The sequence below is a fragment of the Solanum stenotomum genome, chromosome 12 (genome assembly GCF_019186545.1).
Source record: "Solanum stenotomum isolate F172 chromosome 12, ASM1918654v1, whole genome shotgun sequence".
Classification (NCBI taxonomy): domain Eukaryota; kingdom Viridiplantae; phylum Streptophyta; class Magnoliopsida; order Solanales; family Solanaceae; genus Solanum; species Solanum stenotomum.
Window position 1 is genome coordinate 46,524,429 of NC_064293.1, and position 23,149 is coordinate 46,547,577.

Sequence of the window (23,149 nt, forward strand, 5' to 3'; positions counted from 1 at the left end):
TCAGATTCTCTGATATTTAATTAGAAATCTCAAATTTAAGTTTAATCTTTTTAAATGTCACTCATAATCAAATTAGTATGAGCTTCAAATCAGATACCAAATGAAAAAAACAAAAAGAAACATCCAATAAGTATGAAGGGGTTACATTTTTTAATGTCATTATTTCAGTAACTCTACTTTGTCCATCTCTAGCTATTATTTCCACATATCAACCATTGTGTAGAAGTCATTGAATTGGAGTCTTATCCCAATCTTATGGGGCAAAGTATGTACCGACACAGCTCTCAATTAATAACTTGAATACCAGAGGAGTTATTTCTTTTCAGTTCCCTAATGTTCCTAGATGTTGTGCAATGACCATTTTTTGTGGAGAGTTTTCCAATGAACTTATAATATCAATGGCACTCAGATTTATGTTAGACAAATATTTATTCATATAAACTGTTTACATCGAACTAAGAATATTGTGATATATACATGCAAGACAAATATTTATTCGTATAATAAGGTGTGCACATCGAATTATAAGAATATAGTTTCAATGTAGTTAAAAATTAAAGGATATTATACTTGTAAATGGTAATAAGTAGAGTGAAAAAATTCGGTGGAGTTGAAAAAGTGTGATATGGCACTGGCAGCATAATTATTGGAGTTGTACTTTAACGTGCTAGCTAGGAGGGGGTAAGTTTTTAGCGTGCTACCATTCACTGTTGAGAAAAAGAGCAGTCAAATTTATAATTATTTGGTTTCTACTTACTAGGAATATTTTGGAGATTTAGATACTATATAATATGAGTAATTAAATTGCTTGAAAGTATGGCACCTTTGATGGTAAAGAGACACATGGCTACTTGCAACTTTAGGTCATTATCAGATCGGTCCACTAAGATATTTTGGATGTGTTCGCAAGAAAAAAAGTTTGTAAGGAAATTAAATGAATGAGTTTTTACTCTCTTTTTTTTTTTTGTGTTTGTGGAGTAAGTAAAATTTTGTTAAGAACTCTCACATCGATAGAGGGTTGAAATTTGGTCTTCTTATATGGACTTGAACAAACCTCCCCTCATGAGCTAGCTTTTGGGGTTGAGTTAGACCCAGATGTCATATATGTACATAGTATCAGAGCAGGACCCATCTCACCCAATGTTAGGGCTCCTCAAAATCAAATTTGTCCACGCACCAGATACTAAGCACTGGGCATGATGTTAGGTGTCAAAGAATGACAAAAAAAAGTCTCACATTGATGGTTAATGAGATGGGTGGACTCCTTATAAGGCTTGGGAAAGCCTCCTCCTTTTGAGCTAGTTTTTGGGGTGTGAGTTAGGTCTAAGACCTAATTTAACAAATTTGTTATGCTAAAAATATTTTATATATAATATTGACAAATGATATGAGAGGGAAGGGTGCAGGGTGATCGGGATGGGTCTAACTAGAGTGTGGAGTGAATATAAGGTGTACATTAGAGCTGTGGAGAATACATATCAATGAGAAATGTCACTTGAGTAACTTGTTTTTCATACTTTGACAAGTCATTTTCCTCATTTTTAATAAACTTATTTTATGATAAAAAATATTTTCCAAAGCGAAATATGTATAATCACTCTCCTCTTTTACATAAGACATTCCTCTCTTTCCGTATTCATTACCCAGCTCTATCCTTTCATTGAAAAAGAAAATATATTTGGAAATGATATATATTTAGGTGTAATGCTATGACGTCAAATTTGTTGTTAGATATGGATCAAGAATTTGTCTCATCGAGTCCAGTGGGCTTTGTACTCAAGTTCATTCTATCTGGGCCTCTGCTATATCTGGTCTTCACATTACCAGGACCATTTCAATCTTAAATGGGTCATACTTCTAAGAAAAATCATATAAATGGACCATAAAATCAAAGTAATTACATGTTCATAGCCTAATCTAAAGTAATTCAAGAAATACTCATTTCTTAAAAAAAATTACAGTCCATAACGCTCATTCATTAAGAGTGATAATTTTCGCTTAATTGATTCTAAATAAGTATCATATATTATATTGATATCATTAAGGTTGACAATTTCGCTTAACTGATACTAAATCTATATATATATTGTATTATATCAATAAGGTTTCTTGTTAAGAAATTATTCATTAGTCAATGATACTATAAGAGTATATGTATATTGTTGTGGTATGTTTAAGGTTTTTTGTTCAGAAATTACTCATTAGTCAATGATACTTTTAAGAGTATATATATACTTTCTGAACAAATTTTTTTAATAATACCAAGACAATATATATATACTGATTTAGTATCAATTAAGCGAAAATAGTTAGAAATATATAGTTTAATTATTTAATGGGTATAAACATAAAAAGGTATATATTTATAGTTATTTTACTTTTATGGGGTATTTACATAATTTCCCCATAATTCTACCACCAAATTTTGTCAATTCAAATTTAAAAATAGTAAAATTCACTTGTTTGTTATGGCTTAAGAGCTAAGAGAACGAAAAAATAAGCAAGCAATTGAAAAGAGGATAATTGAACATTGGTCTTAGGCGTTGGGCCTAGTGAAAGAACAAAGAAAGTAGGAAAATTAAGTGGTTAAGCAAACATATACTACTAGTTAATTAGTTATTATAGCTATAATTTTGATTAATTACTACTCGCGACTAATATTCAATGATAATTGCGTGAGCTGGGGTTTCAAGTTTGTATAATTCACACGTTTATATAATTCGGAATTTGTATATATATTTTGTATAATATAATTTGTATAACTGTTTAAAGGCCCTATGTTTGTGTTTGTATAAATTAGTTATTTCAAGTTTATACAAAATAAACTCAATTATACAAAAGTACCCGCGAATTATGAAAACACGCGAGTTATATAAATCCGTGAATTATACAAACGATGCAACTTAAACTGTAGCTATATACAGGTCATAAATATGTAAATTATAGCTATAAAATATAATTAAGTTTATTATAGTAGCTACTTGTGAAAATTTTCAAGAAAGTATTAGATCTTTGCTCGCCTTCGGTAAATACAGCAGGAGAAAAACCTACTAGATTCTTCAATTTTAAGTAAATCAACAAAAAGGAAATTAATATTTCATGCATATAGTGTCTTTTATTGCATGTATCAATTTGTACCACATACAAGACAAGATTGATCTTGATTCCTTCGTGCAATATTCCTCACTTAAAAATTTCCATTGAGCTAGCTCTAACAATTAATTAAGTTTATGATTTCATTAATTAAATTGCATAAATTATTTGTTTTTATTTAATGTAAGTCATAATCAGGATCGTACTAATTGGCAAACATGCTGAGTGGCATTCTTATCATACACATACTAATGTATGATAATTAGTCGGTGTATTAATAATTAAAATTATTTAGATTCTTCGTAATTCACTTGTCATGTCTCTAATTTCTGTACAATGATAGAAACATGCTCAATCTTAATTTGTGAAAAAAATAAGAGAGGTTATTATATGTTCTAATCAAAGTATCTTAGATAATTTCAGACATATAATGCTAATATCACATGGCATGCATGATTGACCTGAACCTTTGTAAAGCTATCACACGTATTATGATTTATGAATATTTTGTTGTTAAAGTGTTCAATTAATGCACAACATGTTATACAAATATAAAGACATTTTAATTTTCAGCTTTGTGTTTCGCAAGAGTAGTCTCTTCGATATAACTAATCTTGTATGATGTATGAATGATTTATTTTCGTAGTTTTCGATGAAACAAATGAATTATATATATATTTGGCTTAAAATTGTGGATGCATATGAAAAGTGTCACATAATATAAAAGATAACACTAGCTTTGGTGGACAAAGTTTTCTTGTATGTATTGTTGATGGAAGGTGGCTGATATCCCGTGAAGGGCAAGGTGATTAAAAAAAAGAGAAGATAACACGAAGTTGATTGTAAAAGAAAGCTTTCCTTAGGAGGTGGATCATGCTAGGGGTGACAATTGGACGGGTTGGGTTAAATTTGGGCAGGTCAAAATGGATTAAGACAATAAACGGGTCAAGACCTAACCCAACTCAAATTTGTTTGGGTCAAAACGGATTAGGTAACGGGTCATAACCAACTCACCCAATTTTTACTTAGTTTTAATAGCTTTATTTGTTATTTTATAAGCTTTTAATACCTAATAAAATTATTTTTTTTCTTTATTATAATCATATATAACATATAAAATCAAAAACAAGTTTTTTAAAAATATTTTGACAAGATTTCTCAAAAATCAATTTGGGTTACGTATCAACCCGATTTTTAATGCGTTGAAATGAATTGGATTGAGATGGGTTGAGCAAACAAATGGGCGGATCAATAATCAATTCAAACCTAGATGGGTTGGATCGGATTGGATTTGATTTTGCCAATTATGCAGGCATATGAAAAGAAGTATTGTTTGGTTATGCATGTTGATTGTAAATTTGTACCGTCCCTTTCCATAAGTTTGTAAGGTAGTAGTGATATTGTATTCGGTAAAAGTGAATTCAAAGAGTTATATAGCACCAATCGATATTTTAATGGAGGGATAGGACAAGTAACAAATACTTGTGTAGTTAGTTTTGGCATGGAAAAGGCTGTTACAGGTTTCTGGCTGTTAGTTTTTTTTTTCTTTTCTAGTTCTTCTTCTATTACTGCAATATATTTACTCCAATTACGCAGTCTATATATTGATTTTTCGCTCAGTATTCATATTTGTGTTGAAATCCCGATTAATTTAACTTTAAGCAGCATAAAACTCATTATAAGGAAAACTTTCCCTTGATTTTTTTTTTCAACTATAGGGCTCAAGCCCCCACCCCACCCACACCCCCATCTTATTCATTTCACTCCAACCTTTGAGAATTTAACTAGAAGTAAGAGGTCCTTTCGGCCTAATTAAAATCCTGATTTTTGAAACTTTGACAACTTGAAGCGCCTCCATTTGTTTTGAGAGTCAGAAAAGTTGAACATTAGCCTAATTTTCATGTAATGTGGCCATGGGACCTTACACCTAACAACACAAGATCTTATGACATAATTATTGATTTGCTGAACCAAGCATAGTCCAAAGCCATTTAATGTGAATCAGCCTGCCTAGAAAACACCTCTCCCCTGTTCCTCTTCCTTATGACCCTGTAAAAATTCTCATTTTAGGCAGATAGGCCAACCCCACCACCACCATTGGAGTAGGGCCTAGCCTCCAGCTTACTAGGAAGTACAGTCAAGTTGCAGTAGCCAGCCACTTTTGTAAATGTAATTCAAACAATACTTGGTGTCTCATTTTTTTCAACCAAACATTAGGTGCTCTTTGACTAAGGTGAATTGCATTCATTAGTATATTAGGAATCTGAAAATGCGGTGCATCTATTAAGTATTGTGGTGCAATTTGATACTTGTCCTATTCTTATATCATCAGATTAGATTCCCCAACATTCCGGGGAGATGAATGGGTAAACAATGACTCTGTTTGTGAAATAATATTATTTAATCTTTGCCTTAGAAAATACACAGAACTTGAATCGGTGGACATTAACTTTATCTAATCTAGTATTTTAATCAGATTGTTAGTTGAATGCACCATGATTCACGGGTCCCTAATGTGCAAATCATGATATGTGAGCAAACCAAGTTTGAATTTTCTATAAATTTTCTGTGCCCTCTTCACTTAATATTATACATTAGCCGTGACATAGATAAACTCAGAGTTAGTCTAGGTCCAAAGTAATAGTAAACAACAACAACGACGCCTCAGTCCCACATCAATTGGGATCAGCTCGAAGTATCCATTCGACACTAACTTAAAAGTAAAACAAGTAAAAGAAAAAAAATTTAGCAAAGTATATCATCTGTCCTTTCCAATTTTAGGTTCCTCTTTCTTGCAGTATTCCTAAAAAATATCCATCTTACGCACAACATGTTCATGTAAAATCACCACATTCTATGTTGTGGACATCATGGGTGTTGAATGAAGTGTTAAAGTGTTTCCAGTAGGTATGGACGAGTGAGGATCACAAGCTTTGCGGAGTTCATTGTACCTCTGAAGATCAAAATTGTGAAGCTTCATGAGCTTCTTTTGTTTTGCGCTAAAGCGGCTGTGGAAGAAGCCTTCATAAGTAGGCTCTTTGGAGGTCCTAAGGAAGAAAGCATAACCAGCCATGCAGTAAAAGGATGTAACATAGAAGCAAATTGGCTCCATTACATCCCATGTTAGCTCCCAGAAAGTGAGCCTCATGAAAGCTGCAGTCTGAATCACAAAGAATCCTAGCCCACACCACAACTCCCTTTGCACCAACGATTCTGCCTTCTTGTCAATAGCTGATTTCTTCTCATCCATTTGTTGAAACTCCTTCATCATTTGTGGGTCATTTGGCTGAGCCAAAGGCATTGGCATTAAGCCTTCCATGGCTTTCACCACCTGTAGCAACAAAACAAGGGACCAAAATGCTTGTGTAAAACAATAGAACTCCACTTCACACGCCTTATCACATAATGAGAAACATCTTCCCATTTGCAAGCATTCATCTAAATTGGATTCACTAATCTATATTATTACTCCTACAAATACTTCTTTTTCGAGAATGTTAAAATACAATCACCCACGCACTTAGACACAAACTTAAAATTCTGAATCTGTTTAACTAAAACAGTGTCTATTCCTATGACAAGGAAGGCAAATTGTCACTTGCGTCAAGTATTAGAAAAGACAACTAGAGGAGCTAAGGGAATAGCTGTATTTCGTTTCTTTCTGGGGTAGGATTTAATAATTTTTGGACTCTACAGAACCTGAATGTTCTTTTTCCTTTCTCTTATCCCATCCCCACCAAATTATTAGCTTACGTTTGGTTCAATTTTTTTTGCAATAAATAACAATTTCAGTTTTTGCAAAACTAAAAATATTGCAAAAAAACACTTTTTAAGCCAAACATTATCTTCTTCCCAAATGTTTGGAATTAAGTTTATAAGAGGAAAGGGTGTTCAATGGTGTATATTTGGGTGTTTGGAAATGGTCCAACTGGTGCAGTCCCTTATAAAAGTCACCATCTCGTTTTAGAGATCTGGAATAACTTTGTTGGCTTTCCTGTTGAAAAACATAGAGAATAGATGAAATTCTATCAGTTTTCGGTAGACTTGTAATGCACAAGGTAAAAAAAAAACTAATGTAGTAATATTTGTTAGAACCTATCAATACTTCTCAGCAGTACAGTAATGCACATACACATCTTGTAAAATCTGTATCATGGCAAGTTATGGAAATCCACATTGATAATTTTATAAGGGGAAAAAGCATGAAAGGGAAAAAGATAATAGAAAACCAACCTTATCAGGCTTAAGGAATACGACGTTTCCCAAAACAATTACAATTCCCGATTGATCGAGCATCTTCGCGAATTCTAGGGCTTGATCGGAGTTTGAAGAAGCGCCATTGCAGATCTGAAAAAATTCCGGATACGAAATCCAGTCATTCTCCATCTGCCTTAGCCTCGATTTCACCACCTCAAGCTGTGCCAATCTCATAACCTTCTTTGCATCGGCCACCGTAAATTTCTCCTCCTCGGCTAATTCTGACTCCATCTCCGGAAACGATTTCTGCTGCGGCGGTGAGATGAGTCCATCGAGTCTGATCCTATCTCTACCAATGTCCATCCCTCTCAATTCCTGACGGAGCTTTTCACCGATGGGAAACGACCGGAGCTCCGACGAGGTTGCTAGTGACTGGAACAAAGAACTTCGGTGGAGAGACCGACGGAAAAAAGCACCCTCGCCGGGATCTGGAGCTATCCTTTCAGGATTAGGAGAAGCCATCGATTTGGTCATGGTTGAGGAACAAATACGGCATGTTGTTAGGGAAGGACGAGAAATTTTATATGAATCGAAAAGGCGTTGAGCTACAATTTTTTTGAACGCCATTGATAGACGAAGAAGCTTTCTGAGATAAAGAGAATTGATTAAAATTGCAGGTTATTGTATTGTAATCGCCATCAATTTATAGGTCCTTTTGCCGTTGAAGAAACGCTAGTAGTTTTTTTTGTTTATTTGGGGTTAACAAACGGCGTTAGGGTTATTTTATCCTTCCTCGCGAGTTTAATTACTCGTTGCGATATATCGCGAGAAAGATAACACAAAGCCGAGAAAATGAATATTTCCCAATATATAAGCCACGTAAAGTAGCGATGAAAGTATCATATCGTGAGTGGTTTAACTTTGATTACCATAAATAGTTCAAACGGTGTTTAAGGATAAAACAAATTTGAAAAAAAGGAGTTTGGATAAAAAACAAGGTATGACGTAGCAACTGTGTCGTTTTGTTTTATCGTTTACAAGAATTTTATTATTACAATAAAATCTAACTAAATTAATACTCGATTAATTAATAATCTTTTTAAGATAATAGTTTTCTCTGATCCCGACTTAGATCAATGGAAAAAAACACTTTTTCAATAAGATAATATATTTTCAGAAGGCACTTATATAAATATATGGTTCCATTAAAATTATAAATTAATAATTCTTTAAACGTATAAATAAATCTAAGACAATTTAGTAAAATATGATTCATTATGTTCTGCTTTTTGTTAAAATTAAAATCTAGTTGAAGCTCATCTCTAATTTTTTTTATTGCATCCAAAAGTTTTGGTGTTATCTTTTCGAACTACACCATAAAATTGTGAAGAGTTCTATATGCGATAAGTGTTTCTTTATGTGTAATTGTTTCGGTTTTATATCATCTTTAACTTTATCATCAACATTATTTTTTCCAATGATATCCACAATTTGTTTTAAACTCTGAACCTCTGAACATATATCATTTTCACCCATTCAAAAGATTATTAACATCAATTTTATTTCGGTAATCGAGATTATTAATCATAAGTGAGTTTATTCAAATTCATTTAGATTTCATCCCGAATGAATTTGTGGTATCGAAACAGTCTTTCGATTAAATAATGCCCCTACAAAATAATAATATTTCATGGTCCACCCATAAATTTAGTGAGGTTTTACTGTACTAGAAAATCTAAAAATTACTACTCCTTCTGTTCACTTTTTAATTGTCATTGTTTCACTTGGCATATCTATTAAAAAATAATCTTAAATATATATATTATCAAACTATCCATATAAAAAGATAATTAGTACTCTATTAAGTCTTAAAAAATGATTTAGAAAAGAAATAATTTAAAAATAAGTGACAAGTAAAAGTAAACGTTAAAAGTACCATATTACTAGCAATTCAGCAAGGTTATTTTTATCCTATTTAATTTGAATTATATATAAAGGACTATGCTCACTTATTTCTTTCACAGTCTTTCCTTCATAGGTCAGGTTTTTATGTTCGAGTTGGATCGAATATCTATTTTTTATCTTCTTTATCTATATTTTCTAAGCAACGGATTATATGCAATTTAATCATTCAATTCGAACATATTTACAAGTAATTTCATAGATAGAGTTTTAGAAGACTAAGATATATACATATTTTAGTACATAATAGAAAATTAATTTTTGATAAGATTTCCATTCACATTTAAAATTGAAACTACCCCCTAATTAATTATAATCAAACAACAATTTCACGAGGGCAAATATCAAATTGGTGATGTATTCACCATACATGTGGCTGGCTAGCGACGCTCATACAATTGTTAAAGTAATGAGTAATGCTAATTGCCAAGTGGGCGGTGACTTGAAATGACGATTTTAGGAGAAGACAGTTCATTGTTAACAGGTATTATTGGTTTTGGCAAAATTGCAAAACAGTCAATCTAAAGTCTAAACATTCACATAATAGTTTGGCAATGATGTGTCATCAATATTACCCAAAATAGTATACAAATAAATTGCCTGTATAAAATAGTTTATGAATTTCAATTTTTTTATTAATTATCACATAAATTAAGACAAAGAAAATAAAACAGTTAAGATCATGATAAACGCATCAACGTGTTGCCGCATATATTCCGAGGTGGCAGGTCGCATGGGGTCCGTTAAGTGGGGGTTTTTTGTTTTCGAAAAGTCGGGAAGGATAGGATGAAAATAAAAAGTTACCACGTAAGTTATTGTAAAATGAAAAAACAAAGTGTAACCTCCACCAAGTCGAGCCGATTCATAAGGTAAACCAATGTACTTTAAATGCTTAATTATCCACAAATGACGATACAACCTAGCCTTGTTTTTCTCCTAACTTTTTCTTTTTTAGACTGAGACACGTGACTTAAGAAATTTACTTATATTTAAAAAATTTAAAATATTTTTATTTAAATACTAGTATTATTTATCATTTTCTTTTATCTTTGGGTTGATGTACTTATCATTGTAATATGATGATGTGTCGAGGGCAAATATGATAAAAAGAATTAAATTCCTTTTTTATTTTTTAGTATATGAATTATTTTACCTATTTTTAGAAATCCAAACGTCAATTGTTTTAGACACGAAAAAATAATAATTTACTATAATCCTTTTTCAATTATTAACCTCAACATTTTTACACACGTTTTTCTATTTTGGTTAGACATCGTGAAAGATGGAGTGATTGACTATATTCATTGCCGAATCCTAAATATAGATGTACATTAACATGTTTTCTTTTGACTAATTTACTCTCGATCATCACGTTTTCATAAGTCGTAAATGAATCAAAGTACACATGTGGAGACTAAATATATATATTTATATATATCAATGTAAGAACCATTGTAAATGAAGAATTATACTTCCGTCCAGTTTTACTAAAATTAAATATCTATTTTTACTTGATTAGTTTAGAAATTCAATAGACAATTTGTCCTTTATTTTAGTTCTTTCATAAGTATCTTTCAAAGCATTGAATTTATTATACTCAGAAGGTGATGAGTAAAAGTCATTCTATTTATGATTTTTTTAATGGTGCATACCATCATTATGTGGTCGATTGTCAACTTATTATACATTTATTATTTATTTATTCGTATCTTCACAAATACAACGTATAAAGCTATATTTGAATAACAGGCTCATTGCTTTGAAAAACTTTCTAAAAAGAAGTGAATTAATGATCCAAATAATTGATATATATAGTGATACTTGACATGCATCGTCAGCCATGGAAGACACATCCTCAATAAGTATAAAGGATAAAGTATACTATATAACAAACTAGGCAGCTATTTAGAGATAATGCAGATTTAAGTAATTAAAGATGGGGAGATTAGCGGCCGTTAGAAATAGTTAAAGGATGAGATCGACACGCCATTTCTTGCCAAGAGAAAATTCATAGATCGAGAATATATTATAAATGATGGTGGGAGAGGAATGACGCAGAACTTGTTCCACATATAGATTGATTGATATGGAATATTCTTTTTAATTGATCACTGCTCCATTTTCTCCAAAAAAAAATGAAACTAAAACAAAGTTGAAAATATTGTTGGATTGCAAAAAATATTTAAGAAGCAAATATATGAAAGTAAATAATTATGGTTAGGATTTTGTTTTAATTAATTAGATCTCAATCATTAATTTTAAACTATGACATGTGTCTTCAATCTAAGCTAGAACTTGGAGAAAATGGAGAGGAGCCGGATCCCTTTACGCGTAACTGGTTCCAAAGGTATTGTATCATCTTCAACTTTATCATTAACATTATTTGTCCAATGATATCCACAATCTGTTCTAAGCTCTGGACCACTGAACATGTATTATTTTCACTCATTCAATAAGTTATTAATGTCCATTTTATTGCGGTAATCGAAATTATTAATCATGACCTCAATTTCATGAATGATGTTTTCACAAGTGAATTCTTTCAATTAAATAATATCTCTACAAAATAATAATATTTTAATATTCCCACCTATATTAATTTAGAGAGATTTTACTATATCTTCCACCTTATTTAGTACTTTATCCGTTCTATAAAAATGTGGTGTTTTAACCTCTTTATTTTGTTTCCAATTAAGTGATGTTTTGGGGTTTCAAATTCTTTCAAAATTATACTTATTTACTTAACTTAACTAAGAACCATTAATTAGCTTTTTTTTTATTAGGATGAGTTATGAAAAATACTCATTATTTTCTAGGAATTAGTAATTTCTTAAGGGGTGTGTCCAAACAAAAAAACCCACTTATTTTGAAATTGAGAAAAATAGAAAAGAGGTTTGATAGATCTCAGATTTTTTTTTTTTGTTGTTTTCATTATTTTATCCAAGGATGACTAATTATACGATACTATTATTTCACAAGCAGGCAAGGATAACTAGTCTTGGTGTTTAAGTTATACTAAAACTAGGAATTAAAGTAACAAATAAAACAGTACTAATTATACGATACTATTCTTTCCCAAATATTCCTTAATTTTTTCTATTTGTATCACTGTATTTGAGATATGGACAATCTCTTTTAATAACTTGCCTCAAACTAATTAGGATTGAAAGTTGAAACTATTTTAAAACTTAACCAATATTAATTATTCCCCACGTGATTTATTTTATTTTTAAATTTAAATTGTACCTCTGTTGAAGTTTCAATCTTTTTATATTAGTATTCTCTAATAAATTATTTTCCCAAATATCCCTTAATTTTTTTTATATATGTATCACTGTATTTGAGATATGCACAATCCCTTTTACTAACTTGTTTCAAATTAATTAGGATTGAAACTATTATAATCTTAACCAATATTAACTTATTACAAAATATTATTTTAGCTTTATTACTTTTTATAGAAGATCAATAAAAATTAACACAAAAATTTTACTACTAAAATATATGAGATTTTAATAAGATCATTTTATTCCATCCAAATTATAAATAGACATGAGAATAATTTCAACGTGCACTTAATTGTAGGCTGACTAGTCATACGGACACAACAAAAATTCCAATGCTAATTTTATTTATCTATCATTAATATTGATTATAAGAAAATCTAATTAGTTAGGAAATTTCTAGCGACGAATTAGTTGAATCGATAATTTTTTTAGTTAATGCTTTTTTTTAGCAACTTTCACATATAGCAAATATAAAAATCATATTTGTATGTTATAGCTATAGTTTGCATAATTGCGCTCCATAACAAATTTTATGTTTGCTATGGAGCTTTTGCTAGAAACATCCAATTTTATACAAATTGTTCGATTTTGTATAAATTCATTTATGCATTGTAATTTGTATAATAAGATCTGCATTTGTATAATTATAAGTGTATAGGACGAAAATATATGTATTTGTATTTGTATATATACTTTTCTCTCGCTTTATACAAACACAAACACATCTTATACATTTTATACCGAAATGTATAAAATGGCTAATTGTATACCGAATTAGATGGCAAAAAAATGGGATGTTTGCTGCGAATTACAATTAAAATAATCTATGGCTATAACATTTAATTTGAATTAATAGTTTGTTATTTCATACAATTTTTCCTTTTTTTTAATGAGAGTTGGGTGAAGACGTATCACTATTGCCTAAAGTAGGAGTGCACAAAACCGAATCGAAAATCGAACCAAACTGCAAATCGAGTCAAATCGGAAAAAAAAACCCGACTAGTGGTTGGTTTGACTTGGTTTGGTATTGAAAAAAAAACTCGACTATATTTGGGTTGGTTTGGTTTTAACTAAAAAAAAACAACCCGAGACCAAACCAACCCGACATTATGTATATAATTTTAATTTTTTTTTTTATACATAAAAATATTTACTTTGATGTAATTTTTAAATATTTCTTATTCTTTTTCATAGTTTTTTATCTTTTAATGTATTATTTCAAGTTTGAAACTTAGAATTCTGAATGGTTCAATAAAGATTATAGTCCACAGATGTTGATAATTATAATAAAGCTTAAATCAAAATCAAATTAATACTAATGCAAAAAGAAAATCAATTCAACACTAAGAATGACAATAATATTGAATATTTGTTCTTTGGTTTTACATTGGTTTAGACAATTCAAATACATAATCTAATTTTAATTTCCTTTAATATTTAGTCATGTCACAAATACTTATTAAACTTATTTTAGCATGATTTAGTACTTTTAAATTATGATGATCATTTTCATTATAAATTGTTAATTTGCAATATTTGTTTTACGTGATTTCATTATTATTATTTTTTGTTGGATATTTTAGTGTCATTACTCTATCATATTTGTGTTATTTCTTAAGAAACACCTTAGATAGTTGTATTTTGGTAGGACTAAAGAAATATTTGAAGTACAAGTAAATTATATGTTTGTATGAATACTTTACCGGAAAAACTCAAAAAAATTTGAAAGTCCGAAAAAATCCGAGGTTGAAAAATCCGAATTTTATTGGTTTGGTTTGGTTTATAGATTTAAAATTCCGACACAAATAATTTGATTTGATATTTGAAAAACTCGAACCAACTCGGTCATGTACACCCCTAGTCCAAAGTAAAAGAGAGGAATAGTGGTTGAGATTTTGACTAGTTGGGCCGAGATGGGGACTTAGTTAGCCCATTAAAATAGAAAGGTGGATGATTGATGGTATTAGAATAAGAGCAACTTTCACATATAGCAAACACAAATATTATATTTGTATGCTATATCTATAATTTGTATAATTGCGCTCCATAGCAAACATAAATATGTATATTTCGCTATACATATACAAAAGAAAGCAGTTGTATATAATTTGTTTCTGTTTCGGTATACATTACAAAAGATCAATTGTATAATATGTGTTTGTATAAAGCGAGAAAGAGAGAAAGGCAAAAGAGAACTGGGCAGGGGAATATTTATATTGTATAATTGTAAGTGTATAGGACGAAAATATATATATTTGCATGTGTATATACAATTTTCTCTCGTTTTATACAAACAAAAACACAATTTATACATTTCTGTTTGTATAAGCGAGAGAGGTGAGGGAGAGATTGGCGAGCGAGATCTGGGAGAGTGGTGAGCGAGATTCATCAGGAGAGAGGCGAAATAGCAACAGTTTGCTATGGGTACAATTAAATCAAACCATGTTTATAGCATTTAATTTGAATTAATAATTTGGTATTATATACAATTTTCCGTTAGAATAAAGTCTCTAAATATGAGTTTATCTAAAAGATCAAAATTCTTAAAGGGAGAATACAAATATACGTTTTGTTTGAATTTGTTCATTCTATATTAGTGTTAGAGGGCAATGATAGAGACAGTTAATTAATACGTACCATAAAAACAAAGATCAATTATCTTGCCTTAGATATGCTGAGTATATATAGAACCTTAGCCTATTTTACGTGCTTAGTTTCTACAATGGCATATATTCCCATCAATACCTTAGTCCCATGGACAAACATTATTCGTCCTGATTTGATTGCAACACATAATATTTTCTCTTCCATTTTCTTTATGCATTTGACTATTGAAGTTTTATTCTTGATAATGTAAGGCTGCATGTGTACGGTATCCTTGTGAGTCGTGGTTACTGGTCTGACACGTTCTTGGACCCGTGTATAGTGGGAGTTAAGTGCATCGATTGCGTTTTTACTATCTACTATGCTAAATTTTATACCTCAAACATTCCTTTTTTTTTTGTATGTGCGTCATAATATTTTTATTATTAACTTTTTTAAGAATAATTACACTTGGAAATATTCAGATCTTATCCAAGACTAATTTGGACGTTCCTCTAAACAATGTCATATATGTTACTTGTATACTATATTTTTACAAAAATGTGTTTAATACACTGAGTTTCAGAATTAGGACGATCATATATAGTACTTAGTAACTTTTGTATCACCAGTCATGAAGTTGAGCTGCTTCTCTAATTTCTAGTTACTAAAATTTAGTTTAAACAAAGTTGGATGAAAATCGAAGAGGACATCCTATACTATTGTTAGCGCGAATTATGCAAATTTGACAATTTTCTTAACCATTTTAGCTTGAAGAATAGCCAATTTAATAGTGAGTGTTACGTTACTCTAAATCAATAGAACTTATCTTGGTCAAGTGATTTAATAAAAATAATAATATACATTGATTGATTAACCATGATTAAGCTGCAATATTTGCTCTTGCATCCTTGATTGTAGGTGACTCATCCCTGATTTTATGTATTTAATTAATAAAAATAATAATAATATACATTTATTTTATATTTTCCGTTGCTGGATTTTTTAGGTTTTAGTATAATGGAAGAGTATCCTTCACTATGAACAATCAAGATGTAAATGATTAAAGAATTAGACTTACCCTTAGCATGTTGTTAATTAAGTCTAGTTTTGCTTTCAACCGTGAATTCTTAAAGTTGAAATATAGCAGGACTACTTCAGCTAAAAGATTTAATATTAATACATTAATGAATTAATAAATAAATAAATTAAAGGACTAGGAAAAAGAGAACAGCTTGCCGCCAGCCCACTACTATTAATTAAATTTTATCATTAACAATGATTGCACAGCTATAAAACTGGAGATTTTCTCTAATGAGTATGAAGATATATCATGACCACATCAACTTTCAAGATATTCAGCTACTATATGATTCTCAATCCAGAAAAATTAAGGGTCCGAACTCTAGTTAAATGAGCTTGAACTTGTTCTTCATACTTTACTATTTGAAAAATTATGATAAGTAAAAAAAGTATTAGTAATAATAATTTAGATAACTTAACGTGGAACAATTATCGAAGCAATATAGTAGTAAAATCTTGAAAACATCCATCTTGACTCTCTTTTTCTTGCCCTTGTCTAATTAATTGATGAAATCCTTACTAGGGTAAAGTAGATGTCAAGAAATCAAACATGAAAATATGACATCTTTGAGCTAGCTTACAACAAAGTCGTTGTAGTATAGTGGTAAGTATTCCCGCCTGTCACGCGGGTGACCCGGGTTCGATCCCCGGCAACGGCGTTTCTTTTTAATTTCTGTTCTTCACTTTTTCATAACGGGCCGAAAGGAGTTTGACCCAATTATGATGTGGCCCAAAAGCGAGTCCACTATCTTCGTTGATTAAGAAGAGTCAAGACTTGTCCACTTGATATATAGGCCGGCCTGAAGCTTTCTGGACTAATAACAGAACACATAAGAAAGAGCCCTTGTTACAATTCAAAACATAACACACGTATAAAATCTAGAAATTTGTACGATTTAAGTTCTGATTGTATAAATCCAAAATTTTATATATGATTACTCTAGCTATTTGTTACCTTAACGGGCAGATATATACGCAGCTAACATAACAAACGAAACTATAGTTATCAAAACGATAGCTATATAATCTTATTATGTCAAATTTTCTCAAAAATCTTACTCAAAAGTTAGGTTGCTCAAAATCAAAAAATAATATCTCGATACGGAACAATGTCTATCACGGCAAGGTCACTGCTCACGTGCAAACATGTCCTCCTATCTACTGTACATAACAAAACTAGATTGGGCCAAAACTTAGCCCACATTTTCATACCCCACTTGAAACTTGTGTGGACTTCACAATCTAATTTAATCTCCATTGTCTCCTCATCTCCCATGTTTCCTTTTCTATGCCTTCTTTTTCTCTAGGTTATGGTCTACCTATTTTTAACAAAAAATAATATTAGCCACTCAAACGTTATTTACTACTTATTTCTTAATTAAATTGGTACTCGCATCAATTTACGTGTTAAATTATATCTGTGGTATAACTTTGTCCATCAAAACAATTAGCTAGCATTATTTTTTCTCTCGTGAATATTTGTCGCATCCTTTATAAATATAAAAATAAAAACTTGTGGTTAGTATTTGACAAATAAGCGATCTGATCTGTTCTCTCAACGTAACCTAGTATCAAGAACAGTTTCAAATTTGGAAATTAGAAAGACGCAGAGACAATGACAAAGCAGTCATTATCCGGGCAGCTTAGCTTCTTCATAAGAACAACAAGAAAAGACTTGTATTTGACTTGCTAATCAACTGATGTTACGTCTAGAATACTCAATAGATATTTCAACTATATTTAGCCTTAAAAACATATAATACTGTGGTTGATTTTTAGTGAAAATTACAAAAATATACAATTTAAGACTTTTATTAACATATTATGCACATACTTCTTTTTAATTATAAACTTATGTTTTTAATTACCAATATGGTAAAGACTGGATTTTTCGTGTTTTATTAATATTATTAATTTAATATTAAACAATCTCTCTTTCTTTTTTTTTGATATGTGCATAATTTATGGGGATGGATAAATATGATATTACTTTTTTCTTATTTTTTAACTTCCCATGGTTACACGTTTTCTTCTTTTCCATTTTTTTTTATCTCTCTTCCTTTTTGAGTTGATCCATGTATGTAGAGAAAAGTATTTATATATTTGACCATATATTCTCTCCATAGCATTTATTTTTGTTACTTTTTATGTAATCTAGTTTTGGCAGAAGTGTTTTCTCCATTGTTGTCTTTAGTTATTCTCAGTAGTTCATATTCAGTTCATCTTCTTTAGGTTTTATCTTCTAGTTTTGGTATTTTCGACCAGTTTGATGCATATTTTTTGTTCATCCATCTAACTATTACATATTGTTACAATGTTGGTTCCATTGTGGTATCAAAATACAATTTTTATTTAGTTATCTTTACAGAATCACGTAGTAATGTTGGTATATATTACCAACAATCAAGACATATTATATCAACAATTGAAATGATTATATAAGTTTGATATTCAAAAAGGTAAATTTATGTTTATCTCAAAAAAAATTGTAGTTTATTTTCACCAAGAAAACAACAATGTATTAAACAAAGTTCTCCTAAGCAAACACCCAAAAAACATTGTTATAACATTTATTACTCTGTTATTACAAATTAGCCAAAAACTTTTCATTTTACACCAATATTACGAAAATCATATTTTTTAATGCTTAAAATATATATTTAATACATTACCACATATATCAAACTTTACAGAACCATTTTCTTATATAAATTTGGTATATAAAAACCTTAGTTTATATCATTAAATATCTAAAAAAAAAAAATAGGAATTGTATTCTAATCAAGAAAACAACAATGTGTTATTCAAACACACAAACACCAATGTTATAACATTCTATACACCAATATTATAAATTATTAATTCAACATTCACCAATATTAGTACAAAGTGAAATCAACATCCTCCAAAATTAACTGAAATTCAATAAAACCATAAAATACCCAACAACATAAAATATTAAATAAAACCAAAAAACAATAATAACACAACAATGTTAATCAGAGGTGGAAATTTGGGGCAAGTCTTCTTGTAATGCCCAGGTGTACCACATTTACTACAAACCTTTTGAATTCTCTTCATTGAATGTTCTTTTACGGATGGAATCTCTCATGTGCTTTCGCAAGACAATGGTTCAACATAAGTATCTAAAAAATTCGTATTATTGTAATAGTCTGAACAATAATCCTCGCGATATTGTTTTTGTATCCAATAGCAACAATTGCATGACTACTTTCACGTGTTACATTACAACTTATTGTTAATCAAAATTCAAACAATTAGTGAGATTAGTTAATAACTAGTACATGAACAACATATTACAATTATAATTTGATAAGAAATTCAGCAATATAGATATATAACAGAATGATATTTACAATTTAATTTGACATAACAGATTGATTTTTATATTAATATACAGTATGTTTCGTTTATATTAGAATGCTAGTTGGTATACAAAATGGTTTTACCAATTAAGTTAGTATAATATTATGTTGGTATTTTGGTATGATATACACCAACACAAACTAATAAGTGTTTTAACCAATTTAATGTTTTTTCTTTATACTTTCGATGCATATATCTTAAAGCCTATCCAAAAATCACATACACCACAAACCACAAGATTATTTAACAACAACGAAGTATACCACAAACATTACCATATACACCAACCAAAGTTGGTGTTTATAAGTTATATAAAATATATCAAATTTACCAACACATTACCAAAAAATAAAAATATGCAAACATATTATATTAAAATGATAATCATGTTGCTATACAAAATGAATTTAACTAATAAGATAATATACCAGTTTGGTTGTTATTTTGGTATGAAATAAATCAACGTAAACTAATTAGCAATTTAAAGAACATAATTTTTTTAAACTTTCAATATATATACCTTAATCTAACCAAAAATCTCACACATTACAAACTACCAAGAAATTTAACAACAACGACCTATAACACAAACAAGTGCGCATACACCAAGCTAATTGTGTTTTTTTTATTATTATAAATTATCTAAATTTAATGAAATACACTAACACATATACCAACAAAAAAACTTAATTATCTAAAATATATTAATTACACCATCATACCCATCACTAATATGGTCAAATTTTGAATTAAAAATCACCGAAAAAATACCCAAATATTTTAATTTCATTTTGTAAACAATTCACCAATTCTGTAGTAACAAATACACATACACCAAACAAATTTGGTGTATATTTATACCATATCAAATACGACAACGCCATAAAACAAAAGACTATTATTGTCAGATTAAAAAATAGAAATCACAAAAAAAAATACCAAATAATTTAAATTCGATATTTAAATCAATCACGAATTATGCCATGCTCTTTTCACACATATTTGTTGCATCCCATTGTCCATTGTGTTGAATTCAAATTGAAATCATATTTCATAATTGAAAAAACTTTAAGAATAGAAGAGGTAGAGTGTTTTGTTTTTGGTAAAATACTTAGTTTGATGATGAGAGAGAATATGTAACAATTGCAGTTAAATGTGGAAGGGAAATATAAAATGGGAGAAAACTGTGCCTTATCATGCCTCTATTATTTATTTATTTTTGGTAATATTATTTTCTGTTTTTAATGGGAGAAATCGTGGCTAATTAGGTCTCTATATTTCATTTTTTTATTAATTAATACTATTTTCTGTTTTTGAAAAAAAAAGTATTGCTATATTGATGAAAAATAAAATTATTGTTATATAGTGGTTATTAAGGTCTTTATATTGTATATTTATGTTTTTTACCCTGATTTTTATTATTTTTATTTTCGGTTACGGAATAAAGACAATGAAAAAGACCGTACGATTATAACAAAATTAACGGTGGTTACATAAATAAATTTACACATTGCCGTTGATTTTCTTTGGGTTTTCCACCCGGTGTTTAGAGCCCGACTGAATTTTTATTGTGCACGATAGGGTTTATTCGGGAATAGTATTTTCTTCATGCATAAGACTCGAACATGAGATCTGAAAACAGATTGCAATTGTTATCAAAACACAAAGTGATGGGTAACAAACACTAGGCTAGTCATTGGAAGTGGAAGCTGCTTAATGAAAGTTATCAAAAGTAGCAAAAGACCGGGAACATGTTTTAATAAGTTCCCTGTTAACGGTGACATGTTCCTAAATTAAGCTGAATTTGGTTGGAATGAAAGTTATCATCTACTAATTTATTATAAATTTGTATATTTTAGTGTCCCCTGTCTCTCTGAAAGATTTGAATAACTTTTTTATATATATTTTACTCAAATAGAATATAGTTGATCGTGTTGGTTGTTGACCATAGTGTACTAGTAGAGCAGTTTAACCTGTGACTCTTTGACTATTGTGTTCCTAAATTGCCAATAATTGACGGGTTAGAAAAGGGGAATTTTTCTAAATACACAATTATAAAAGAATTGATAATTAGAAAAATCTTTTAAAGATATCATTAATTGGAAGAAAAAAAAGAGGGTCCTAGTTTAAAGGTAATGTGTGGCTCGTTTTAGGTGAATATTGCATGTGTTGGACCACATGTACACTTAATTATAGTAGAGTACTCCTTCACTATAAGAAGACCTTTAATTTCCTTCTTCCACTTGTTGAAATATAAGATTCTTCCAATCTTGAAGTACTTGTTTAAATCTAGCTACAATTTGCTTCTCATTGTTGATCATATTTTGTGTACAATAGAGATGATGAAGGGCAAAAATGGAGCTAACTTAAAGTTAAAGAAGAGGATATGCAGTGGAAAACTTGGGAGGTTTCTAAAAGAGCAGAGAGGAAGGCTATACATTGTGAGAAGATGTGTAGTTATGCTACTTTGTTGGCATGATTAATTGCACACCTATAATTGTAAATAGCAAGGAGAAACAATAATATTAAGTTCATTAGAGCAATATAATTATAGTTGGTAAATTGATCATCTAGTATTTGCGTTTCAAATATGAATTTAATTATTGTGTACCGATGCTTTCTTCTTAACTTAATTTGTTATGCATGTTAAACTTTATCATCTACTTAATTTATTTTCCTCTTTTCTCTTTTTCTTTGCTAGAACTTATAATTTCCCCTTGCTTCTACTTTGCATTTTCTTATTGGAGTTTTTTGAGACTAATTGATATGGTAATAATAGGTGCGGATACACTGGTTTCAATTGAAATTCATAAAAATCTATCATCGTTCAGTGTTACTACTTTGCTAGCTAGAGGCGTGCTTATTTCTTTAATTTAATTTATTCTTGAAAATGTATAAATTAAATTAGTCTTAATTACTCAAATCTTTTTTTTTTCCCTTGACTCCCAACTTCCAAGTTCGCAAGAAGCATAACAACGTTGGATCCTGAAATTATTCACTTTTTCAAATTATTGGCATCGCAATTTTATTGCATGCATTTTACTATTAGGCAGTTGGCATAAGCCTACATTAAACACTAATAACATAATATTTATCTATAAATTAAATAACGCATGCATGCACCATAAGATCAAATTTTGTATTACTCAACTAATTCTATGACAATATATAGGATACACAAGTTCGAGCTCAAGAGAGATTTGTATACAACACAACCCCCATTTCAGTCGTCATACATATATATAATATTTATGATATTCATGGTATATTATTTATTAGATATAAGAATCAATGTTTAAGGATCAACCATATAATGTTTCTGCCATTATTTGGATCAATAAATAATATCATGTAGAGTATATTATTCTATTTTTATACAAATTTACATCAATATTATAATATAATAATTGTTAATTTATATCAGGAACGAATTAAAACGATCTAGCTTTGTATTTTTCCTGTAATACTCCTAATCCATACTCTATGATATCGTTCTCCTCAAAATTTCATCATATATATGAGTGATATGACACATAAATAATTACTGGATCCATTCC

The 23,149-nt window shown here is 29.8% G+C and overlaps 2 protein-coding genes and 1 non-coding gene across 3 annotated transcripts; 2 read left to right on the top strand and 1 right to left on the bottom strand.

Annotated features, from left to right (window-relative positions):
- Positions 1-5,606: 5,606 nt before the first annotated feature.
- Positions 5,607-7,970, bottom strand: LOC125848622 (calcium uniporter protein 2, mitochondrial-like). The gene is made up of 2 exons (XM_049528514.1): positions 7,327-7,970; positions 5,607-6,424 (listed from the first exon to the last, which is right to left on the bottom strand). Exons 1-2 carry the CDS (start codon positions 7,915-7,917, stop codon positions 5,948-5,950), a joined length of 1,068 nt encoding a protein of 355 aa, XP_049384471.1. The 5' UTR covers positions 7,918-7,970; the 3' UTR covers positions 5,607-5,947.
- An 8,822-nt stretch (positions 7,971-16,792) lies between these two features.
- TRNAD-GUC (transfer RNA aspartic acid (anticodon GUC)) lies at positions 16,793-16,864 on the top strand. Its single transcript has one exon. It is a non-coding gene; the product is annotated as a tRNA-Asp (tRNA).
- A 5,016-nt stretch (positions 16,865-21,880) lies between these two features.
- Positions 21,881-22,103, top strand: LOC125848911 (small polypeptide DEVIL 3-like). Its single transcript, XM_049528875.1, has one exon. The coding sequence runs from the start codon at positions 21,932-21,934 to the stop codon at positions 22,073-22,075; it is 144 nt and encodes a 47-aa protein (XP_049384832.1). The 5' UTR covers positions 21,881-21,931; the 3' UTR covers positions 22,076-22,103.
- The last annotated feature ends 1,046 nt before the right edge of the window (positions 22,104-23,149 follow it).